General features: G+C 45.6%; 1 protein-coding gene across 2 annotated transcripts in view; it reads left to right on the top strand.

Moving 5' to 3' along the window:
- The window catches only part of Traf3ip1 (TRAF3 interacting protein 1), a 51,070-nt gene that overhangs the window by 30,754 nt on the left and 9,329 nt on the right, over nt 1–10,987 (top strand). For both annotated transcript variants that reach the window (XM_005361682.2, XM_013351749.2), the window contains 4 exons: nt 297–380; nt 1,248–1,371; nt 1,583–1,619; nt 3,446–3,519. In XM_005361682.2, the coding sequence (XP_005361739.1) occupies nt 297–380; nt 1,248–1,371; nt 1,583–1,619; nt 3,446–3,519 (319 nt within the window). The remainder of the gene's footprint in view (nt 1–296; nt 381–1,247; nt 1,372–1,582; nt 1,620–3,445; nt 3,520–10,987) is intronic.

Below are 10,987 nucleotides of genomic sequence, written 5' to 3'. Positions count from 1 at the left end.
CCAGCACTTGTGTGATGTCATAGTTATCTGTACACAGTAAGCGAAAACTACTTGTATAGTTTTCTTGTACCTGGGTTATATGACCATGTTTGGAACATTGTAGCAGTTTGGGGAAGTCTCTAGTAATGGCGAATGTCTGTGATGCTCTGACGGATGGCAACTCCTCTGCAGAGTGTGTCTGACTGTCATGCTAACAGTGGCATTGGAATGAGTACTAATGTTAACCTAGGTTTTTATTTTGTCCACTGTGAGATGATTGTGTGTTTCATGTCTTATTTTTTCCTTCTAATACTTAGAAGACTACCTCGGCCTGGGAGTGCACGACCAGCACCTCCCAGGGTCAAACGACAAGAGAGCACTGAGACCCTGGTAGGAGACAGGTGAGGCTGCTGGGCTGCGAGGTTTTAGAGAACTTGACCTGTGTTCTCTAGTGTGTGGGCCCTGGGATGCAGGGGTCTTGGGCCTGTGCTGAGAGACTGGGTGGGGTTGTAGGAGGCAGCGCTGGGAAAACTAGCTTTAGAGGAAAGGTGGGGTTAGGTCATTGCCTTAAGCCACAGAGCAGCATGCATTCCAGACTGGCAAAAGAGAGAAGTGTGTGTGTTCACGGGCTCTTGTTGGGTTGTGTTTCTCTGACCTCTAGATAGAAGACTTTCAAAGCATAAAAAGAGAGAAGAGGCCGGGCGGTGGTGGCGCACGCCTTTAATCCCAGCACTCGGGAGGCAGAGGCAGGCGGATCTCTGTGAGTTCGAGACCAGCCTGGTCTACAAGAGCTAGTTCCAGGACAGGCTCCAAAAAAACCACAGAGAAACCCTGTCTCGAAAAACCAAAAAAAAAAAAAAAAGAGGAAAAGAGAGAAGAGTTGAAGGCTTAATTGCACAAAAGTTAGAAACAAAAGGGGTTCCCAGAGCTGAACATGCCAGAAGGGTAATGGATATGGTGGCTGGGCCTAGAGAAGCTGCCCTGTGAAGAGAAGTCCTGGGTCAGTGTGGCCTGAAGGGTCACATGTGCCATCCTGTGTCTATCTTAGAGCCAATGTCAGGGAACAAGGAGTCCCAAGAACCTTTGTGGAGCAGAAGGACCAGCAAGGCTGGGGCCGAGGGCTGGAGTGGCAGCTGGAGGCTTTGGGTGGTGAAAGGTGGCGTTCTCCCTGTCCCCACTGTTTCCTGAATGTTTCCAGATGCCTGGGGCTGATGACAGCTGGTGGCTGAAGGGCCACTTCTAATGTCAGTGACTCTTGTCCTGCTTAGGTCAGGAAGTGGTAAGACTGTCTCCAATGTGATCATCGACTCACAGAATTCTGACAACGAGGATGATGAGCAGTTTGTGGTGGAGGCCGGCCCTCAGCTTGCAGAAATGTCAGAAATTGAAATGGTTAGTTCACCAGAGTGTCCTGTTTTCAGTAAATATAGTTAGAAATTAGGACTTCAGCTTTCAGTTTATGTAGATACGGTTTTTTTCCCCTAATTTTTTAGTAAGCTGTCTTATTTCTTTAGGTTTTTTTCTGGTTTACATTTGATTGATTGTTTGTTTGTTTAATGACTTTGAAACTCAGCACACCTGATCTTTCTCCTTTTCTGCTCAGGTGCAGGCAGGGGACCTGGAGGATGAGGAGAAGCACGGTGAGTGCTCTCAGAGATGCAAGTGACCATCCTGTGCCCAGCTGTGTTCTAGGGTGGGCATTGTTGCTGCCACCATGCGGACCTGTAGTATGAGCTCTGGTCACAATGCAATCATGTTTTTTCTGCCCAAGAAATTAATGCCTGTATACACACATAACACACATAAATTTTCCTGAGAATTGAGTTTGCTATGTAGCCCAGGCTGCCTGGAACTCTCCATCCTCCTGCCTGAGCTCCTAAGTGCTGGAATTATAAGCATGTGCTACCATACCTAACTCAGTTTCTTTTTCTATTCATATAAAATATTCCCATAGCTTTAAGGTTAAATGTACACAGCGAAATGCATTAAGAAGTAGAAGTTTGTTGTTTGTTTTTTTCGCTGTTGTTGTTTGAGGCAGGGTCCCATTGTGTGGCTCTGGCTGGCCTAGAACTGACCATGGGGACCACTTTTGACCATCCTCTGCCTCTGCCTCATGATCACTGAGATTATAAGTGTACACCGCCCCATCCAGCACTGAGGTGTAAGACCTTAGATCTTGTTCTTTCTTCCTGTACTCCCCCTAGGTGCAGGTAAAAATATGAGTATTATTTCCATTTTAAAAAAGCGTGCGCGCGCACGTGTGTGTGTGTGTGTGTGTGTGTGTGTGTGTGTGTATGAACTTGATAGTCTGCTGACTTTCATTCCAGCACAGAGGCCCAGTTTTGGCCTCTCTTCATAGTGGTGTGTTATATACCATGTGAGTCATACTTCATCAGCTCAGTCTCATTGAAACATTTAGGTTAAAAAAAAAAAACTTTTTTGTTTGTATTTTTTTGAGACAGAATTTCTCTGTGTAACAGCCATGGGTATCCAGGAACTTACTTTGTAGACCAGGCTGACCTTGAATTTACAGAGATCCACTTGCCCCTGCCTCCCAAGTGCTGGGATTAGAGGTGTGCACTATCACTGCCTAGCAAAAACACACAACAGAACACCCCAAAACACTTTTAAGTATGATATTTTATTAATTGTTTGAGAGTTTCATGAAATGTATTTTGCTCAGTTGTGAGTTTGTGCATTAGCCACCATCCACTGCACAAAGAAGCTTCCCTGATGAGGCCTGAGGGCTGACTGTGGGTAGAGACTTCTTTGATGAGGTCTGAGGGCTGATTGTGGGTGGAGATACAAATTAGAGGGCAGTTTGATGCTCTGTCCAGTTAGCAGAAGAGGAAGAATTCTCTCCTGGGTCTGATGAACTTCCCAACCATTAGGGCCTGGCCAGTTTTCTTCTGTGAAATAGGTCTTCAATTCAACCAGAAAGTGGCTGTCACCTCTGTAGCATTTGTGCCAGGGTTGCCCCGTGGTGGCCCGTGCCGCACCGGTCCTTGTGGCTCACAGGATGTGCAGTCAGTCACACCGCTGATGACACTGCCCCCTGCAGCACACGTAGCACAGTAAAGCAGTATTTCCTAAGCTATTTACACCACGGAGAATTCTAAAATGGCTTTAGTCTTCTTGCCCAATCTAAAAGAAACAGCAGCTCTGAGGAGCCATTAGAACTGCTCTGTTTACATTTGGGGTGTAAATCCACATTTCTTCTTAACTTGTGGAAGAAGAAAAAAAAATCTATTTATTTGTAAAACTCCTCTGTGACACTTTGCGACTAGCCTCTGCCAGCAGCAGGTGGCACTGTGTTCTCTTTTAGCGCACAATAGGAAGGCATTTTGATATGGAAAGAGAAAGGATGAGAATTCAGCCCTTTGTCCATCTTTCCAGTGAGGTCTAAGAATAATAAGTCGCTTCTTGGGGGAATAAGCTTAGATTGAAAACTTCTGATTTTTAACAGGTGGGCTTGTGAAAAAGATCTTGGAGACGAAGAAGGATTATGAGAAACTGCAGCCGTCCAAGCCTGGCGAGAAGGTAAGGAGTAGGGCTGACCTGGGGATTTGAAAACTCTTTTAGCTATCATGGTGGTGAACAGATGTGAAATCAGTGATCTTGTTCATGTGCTTAAATGCCCTCCCCCACCCCAGCAGCTGACATCTAGAGAGCGTGGGGCTCTGCTCTGTCTGTGGGTGCTGCTCTGGACTGTCCTGCCTGTGGTGTGAGGCAGCAGCTGCATGGGTAGGCTGTTCTGCTTCCACTCCACAGCTTCCCTTCTGGCCTGGCCTGCTCATTCTCCCCGGCAATTGTGAGGAGTGGACAGGCTGACCACTGACCCTGGTCATTGCAAATAAAGAGCTGGGGGTTTTCAGGCCTGGTTCTTACTGTGAGTTGAGTTCTATGTTTGTGTGACTCCTAGGATCTTTCTTACTGGTGTGTGTGTGTGTTTTAAACTGTTTATGATACAGTCCTATCTGTCATCAGCCTCCAGCAAGGTCAGAGGCGAACAGGTGAAAGCTCCCACAAAAGAAGGGCTAAGTCCCATTAGTAAGAGGATAGAACACTAAAATACCTTAACTGAGTTTTGGTGCCATCATGGACTCTGGACCTTTGGGCCCAAATAAATTGTCCTTCCTTTGATAAGCTGCCCTGGCCATGGCATTTTGTCATAGCAGTGGAGAAGGAACTAGTGAAGTATGGAAGCCTTTCCTTCTCCGGAGCTTTGGGGATTTGAACTTGCTGCTGTGGCTGCCTCCCATCATCACCCTTGTCCTTGGATGTCTTCTTGTTATTGTTGTGCTTTCCCGGATATGATGTATATATTATATGTAATGCCTGTCTATATTGTGGTTGCTTGCTTGGGATCAAGCTTTGAGTCTCCCTATATATAATCTTTCCAGTCTGTTACTTACCTAACTTCGTGCTAAAGAAGTCCTATTTTTCATTGTTTAAATTTTTTTAAAAGTTCTCTGTTGTGATACAGGCTTGAGCTCTTCTCTGCACCCAACATGCTGTATTTTATATCAGTCTTACCTGCTGCCAGATCTTCATGGTCTTCTTTCTTATATCAGTTCTATCTGCTGTAAGGTCATGTTACTCTTTCTTGTACCTGAAGCATCTGCTTCCCCCTCAAATGTCTGTTCAGTCCGGACTCAGTATGCGTGTGGTGATCTGGTTCCCTGCCTTGTGCAGAGCCAGTTAGTGATAGTGATAACCATCCTTCACACTCGGGTGTGCATCTGACACCATCGTGTTTCTCCTTGCTTTAAGCATTGTGCTTTCTGTCTGGCAAGGCCGTTCCAGCTGTTCTCCTCTCCTCTCCCGTTTTCCGTGTTGTCTCTGCCCTTACTGAGTCTTGGGCTGGTTCATGTGGCTCTTGTAGTGAGTCTGACTTCATTGGTTCCGTGGAAAGTCTGGTCATTTAGCCAGGTGTGGGTCACATACCTTTAGCCTCAGCACTCAGGAGGCAGAAGCAGGTAGATCTCTGAGTTTAAGGTCAGATTGGTCTACAGGCTAGGTTCCAGGCCAGCCAGGTCTACACAGTGAGACCTTTTCTTAAACAAACAAACAACAACAACAAAATCCAGCAAAAGTCTGGTAATTTAGATTCAATTGTGTTAGTCTCATTCTTCTGTTTGTTCATTTAGACAGGGTATTGCTGTGTAACTCAGACTGGCCTTAAAACCATGATTCTCTCGCCTCAGCCTCTGCTGGAATCACTGCTCTTTGTAGTAATATGAGCAATGGGGCTGTTTCCCCAGCACTTTGGCCGCCTGCTAGCTTATGCCCCAAAATAATTACTCGGAAACTGTATTCTTTTAAACACTGCTTGGCCCACTAGCTCTAGCCTCTTATGGGCTAATTCTCATATTTTGCCTAACCCATTTCTAATAATCTGCATAGCACCACTAGGTGCGCTTACTGGGAAAGATTCAGCATGTCTGACCTGGTGGCTTGCTCCATCGCGTCTGCTTCAGAGAGCAGAGCTATCGCGTCTGCCTGGTAGAGGGGAGCATGGCGTCTCTGAGCTCACTTCCTCTTCCTCCCAGCATTCTGTTCTGTTTACTCCACCCACCTATGTTCTAACCTATCAGGGCAAGCAGTTTCTTTATTTAGTTAACCAATGACCTTCCTCCATCAGCTCTTGCCTGCTTCTGTTTACTTGTTTGGTTTTCATGTACTTGTTCCTTATGTTGATACTGGTATTTGTGTATTGTTATGTCTGTCCCTGTACCCAACTTAAGAGATAAAGCACTGCAAATGCAGTGGGAGCACCTTGGTGCCCGCCAGCGGCCCACAGCCCACACTCAGTCCTCAGGTGCAGGATCTCCCTGCCTGAGTTTGCTGCTTCTCATCCTCCTGTGTGCTGGAACAGGCTTTAGATGTGCATTCTACGCAATGTGTAATAACTCTCCATTGAAGAATGGCGCATAAGTGGTCCCATAGTCGGTGCCTCTCCGCCACTTGCTTTCTAGTCTCAACACCGTGGCAAAGCACTTACTTACCATGTTGGTGGGTCTGGACCCAATCCTTCGCATGTCAGGAAAGAAAAGAAAAGAAAAAGCGGTTTGTCTGTGTTTATACATTCTGGTTCATTTACTTTTTACTGCTTTACAGCATTCCAAATGCAAACCATACTCTGCAGTCCTTTATTTCGCTCTTGTGTTTTTATATTACTGCTTGGTTGTCTGTTTGATGTCTTGCTGCTGTTGGACTCTAGCGTCCAAACACCGAGAAGGAGTCGCCCTCAGAGACCATCTCACACACCACAGCTGATGCAAAAGCATGAGGATTTTTATTAATTCTGTCATGACAGGGTCCCCCAGCATTCGGGAAGCCGAGAGACCTCGAATAGCTGGTACAGTCTACTTTTAAAGGGGCCACAGAAGCAAGGGGGGTTGTTCTTTGACTATTCTGATTGGCTTATTTGAAAGGGCTATTACCAATAATTGACTGGAGAACTGTTGCCAGATCAGATGAGGTAAGAGGTCATTTTGACCCCGTTTCCCAGGGGACTGAATCAAAACATACGTATATGGGTAATTGTTCAGGAACTGAGTACGTGCGAGTGTAGCTGTTAGGTCCTTGGTTCCCAGGGGAGGAGGGGAAGCACTATGGCACAGAGGCTGAGAGGATTCAGAATTGTCAAAAATGGCTTCAGGATTGTCTTAAAGTCTTACATTCCCTCCTCTTATTTGGTCAAATATCTCAATCTTGAGATATTAGTAAATTTGGAGGACCACTGGATCTGTACACAGAGATTAACAAACCAGTCTTGTTTCCTCATAATAGGGAGGTCGTGCTGACAAGCATAGCCAACAAGATTGTGTCAAGCTGGGGTCAGTACTATTTAGCAAAGAAAAGGCTCCCATTATCAGATTAAACAGTCACTGACCTGTATTAGAGCTTGCCAGCAGTGAAGCAGGAGTTGTAGAAGGGTTTTTAGGACTAGGAGTGGAGCCCAGGGCCCTGGAAAGGGGGGCTACCTCAGTAGGGGCTAGCTGGCCCTGGTCAGGTAATACCAAGTTGGGCCCTAGTACTATGGTCATTGGAGGTGTTACAACAACTCATAGGGTGAACAGAATCCCTATGTCTTTCCTTCCTGGATCATATAACTATAAACCCCAAGTATTGTCTGTTAACTGGTTAGCTCTATTTTTTTCTCAGTGAAAGTGATTGTGATTTTAGATTTTTTTTCTGTTGTGGTATGGGTGAAAGAGACTAAGTCCTTTTTGTTAACCCTCAACCAGGAGACATTGACATTACTTTTACATTTTTAGGCAGCACAATAAAATACTTTAAGTCCCCCCCCCCCATTGCTTTTTCTCCCGGACAAATATATCATTTAGAATATTTGCATACAGGATAAAAGTTTCCGGGGGTTTGCTCAGTATCTTCCCAAGAGGCTTTTGCTAAAACATACAGGTCAAAAGTTAGCTGGGGGAACCAGGTATTCAGGGAATGAACTTCAGTGGCTAGCCCAGTCTCAAAGTTAGTTAGGGTCCAGGTTAAGTCCTGAGGATCAGGGCAAAGATCAGCAAGCCTGGCAGAGTCAGGCCTCCTTGAGAGGATTTTGGGTACACTGAAGTTTTCATTTGGAAGGTCCTGTGGAGGTGCAGGCTTGACATGAGATGCATGGATCCAGGCTGCAATACCGTCCACTTTGAGGGCTGGCTAGAACTTGCTGTGTAGACCAGGCTAGCTTCAAACTTGTACTACTGGCCCGGCTCTGCTTTTTTCTCTTTGCTGTTAGCATCTCTGTGTACTTGAGTGTCTCTGCCTGTTCCTGAGGGTGAATCTGCCAGATGACATCACCGGCTCTCTCAACAAAGCCCCTGGGAGAACTCCACTGTCTCCTTGCTGCCTGTCTTCTTCAGGCTGAAGTGATTCCATTGCAGGCCTCTGCTCGCTGCCCTTTCTCCGCCTGTCCTTCTCTAGGCCCCTGCCCTCCCATTGCTGTTGTGTCCACTGTTTGCTCCTGCTCTGTCCTGGCCACCACTGTGTCCCTTGCTAGTCTCTTTCCTTGCTGTTTTCTGAGCATTGAAATCTCAATCTTTTCGTCTTTTATTCTCTCAAAGCTTTTTGATTTACTGAGTCAATTTCTTTAATAGTTGCATACATTTTTATAGTTCTTCTTAATTTTGAAGTAACCGTAAGTTCAGTGAGGTCAGGAGAATTTTGTTTGATATGTCAATGTCTGGAGGCTGAAATCCAGCTGGCAATGGCCTAGTCATCCTTCTACATGCCTAACCGAAGTTAGGCGTGGGATAATATGACTGCCCCAACTCAATTCCTCAGAACTGCATTCCAGCCTGCAAGAAAAGATGAAGGTGAAGGCATGCCCTACACTTTAGCATGCTTGCTGGCAGTTGGTTCATAACTGTCACAAAGAACACTAGAGAGTATTTTGGCCTCTGTTGGTTTGTTAACTACAGTCAGATTCCATTACCCTTCGTGAAGCTTGGGGCCGGTTTTTAGGCCAAAGCCTTGACAGGTACAGGGTCAGGGGAGAGAGCCGCCTAGGCGGGCTGAGGTGGTCTCCCATGTGGGCATTTATGTAGGAAGCTTGGCACAAAGGGAGATGAGAAATGGGGTCCTCCAGCTGTCTCTTCCGTGACATTTCCTGGGGAGCTGTTTACCCCATCTGTGTTTGCCAGGCTGTTCTGAAGTACACGTCTCCGACTTCAGGGATTTGCCTGCACTTCCAGGCCTCCTCTGCTTGCTGGGCTGTCTTCATCCCCCTCTGCCCCCATGATGGGAGTTGCACCAGCCTGGACCCTGGAGCTGACCAGCTTCAGTTTGACAAATGCCTCTATTGTCACGCCATTACCACCTTCCTTTTTTTCTTTTGGATTCCCTTGAATATTTAGTTTTCTAGTGCTTATCTAGCAGCCTGTCGTTTGTTTGTTTGTTTTGTTTATTAAGTAAACCAGGGGCTAGAAGGTGGCTTGGTAAAAGACCTTGTTGTGCAAACATGAGAACTGGAGTATGAATCCCACACAAACTTGTAGCCCTAGCACTGTGGGAGGTGGAGACAGGAGGATCACTGGGTCTTGCTGGCTGTCAGCTTAGCCAAAAAAAAAAACCCCAAACAAACCATGAGCCCAGGTTCAGGAAGAGACCGTATCTCAAAAGAAATAAGGTGGAAAGTGATGGAATACACCTGACACCTTCCTATGGCTTCAAGTGAGCATAGGCGTGTGCATCTGGACACATACATGCATATTCATTACATAAACACAAAATCTAATCAGTACACTTTAAAAGGTAAACAGGTAAGAGACTGTACATTTTCGCATACTTTATTCTGGGGTCATTGCGAGTGTGTGCGTGCTTGCATGCGTGTGTGTATTTGGTAGGTGAGGAGTGTGGAGGCCAAAGGTCAACAAGGGTGTCCTCAGTTGCTCTTCACCTTATTTTTTGAGGCAAGGTCTCTCACTGAACCCAGAACTTACTGCTCTGCTGCACTGGATTGTCAGCAAGCCCCAGGAACCCTCCTGTCTCCACCTCCCCAGCCTTGGTAGCACAGGCTGCACTGCTGTCGTGGGTGCTAGGGACTGAACTCAGGACCTCATGTTTAGCAGTGAGTGCTTTACCGTCTGAGTAAATCCTCTTCCCAGCTCCATGCCGACACTTTCACCTAAATATACATCCCACTCAGCTCAAGCACAGCAGCTGCCTGTTGCCAGCAGACTGTGTTCATCCCTCCTTCCTCCCCTCTAAGTGCTTAGCTAAGTGCTTCTGGACCAGACTCATGAATCAGGCGTACCTTTTGTCCTGTCACTTCTATTTCTATTATTTCTAATATTTCTAATCTGGGTATTCCTCCATCCTGGCTTTGAAGTTCATTGGAAGGAAAGAGATTTCTTGCTGTGCTAATGGACTTGAACTACATGTGATAGAATAAATACGTGGATCATATTTACTGTATTATTGATTTTATTATTGTATGTTTATTGTATTAAATGTTTTATGCATTTTCCTAGTTATATGCTTGCTTCTCAAGAGGTTATACACTAGGATTACTAGCTTCCACTGGCACTTTTTCCTTAGTTAAAATTCATGAAAACTTTTTGAAAAGCAACTCAAAATTCCGTTTTCACAGTGTCCTTTCCACTCCAACAGTTGTTGCTTCCTACGGGGTCCGCGTCTAACGCAGTTGACTGTTTCTCTCTCGAGCTCTTCAGGTCTTTTTTTTTTTTTTTAAATCTTGCTGCCTCTTGGCTCCTCTTTATTTCGGTTTGCTCTGATCAGATGTAAATGCTGTTCGATTTTCCCCTTGTTCAGAGGTAGCTACTGAAACATTCTTCCCATGGGTTTTGTTCTCACCGGGTTGAACTTGAGTCCCTGTGATTTTGCTTTTTTGCCTCCTGCTCCTGTGAATCAGGTCCTGTTGGTGTCCGGTGGGATCTGGTTGTTTGTCACCTGTGACCTGCTTATATTTATTAAAAGAAAAAGATAACAACTGTCAAGAAATTATGGGTGATATCACAGAGGAGCATTTAAAACAGGGCATGGTGGCATATTCCTGTAATCCTAGGAGCTGGAGGCCAGCCGGGCTGCATGAGACACGGTAGAAAAAAAACGGGGAAATGTAAAAACATGTTGTATCTTCAGATGCCTCTTAATGAACAAAATAACCCTCCCGTGTTATATTTTAATTTAGGTAAATAGCCTTGTTCAGTCTGTTTAACTGAGTCTCCTGTGAGGGATTTTGGTTCCTTGTTTGGTCATCTGGGCTGCTCCTCAGATTCTTACTTGGCCGCCAGGTGGCGTGGTATCATCAGCAGCATGTCAACTCCCAGGGAGCGGTTCTAGAGAATGCCCTTTTCTGAAGCTCAGTTCCAGACACAAGTGTTTTTATTTTGGCTTTGTTTACCTGTGATTCTTATATTGCTTGAGTTGATTTCTTAGGGACATTGTTTCCATTGACATTCTGTGAGAGGGGCAGAGAGGGCATACTCAGTGCTGTTTCCTCAATGACCTTAATAGCAATAATAATAAT

This window comes from Microtus ochrogaster, linkage group LG4 (assembly GCF_000317375.1).
Source record: "Microtus ochrogaster isolate Prairie Vole_2 linkage group LG4, MicOch1.0, whole genome shotgun sequence".
Taxonomy (NCBI): domain Eukaryota; kingdom Metazoa; phylum Chordata; class Mammalia; order Rodentia; family Cricetidae; genus Microtus; species Microtus ochrogaster.
The sequence above is the reverse complement of the archived record's forward strand: the minus strand, read 5'-3'. Positions and strand labels throughout refer to the sequence as shown.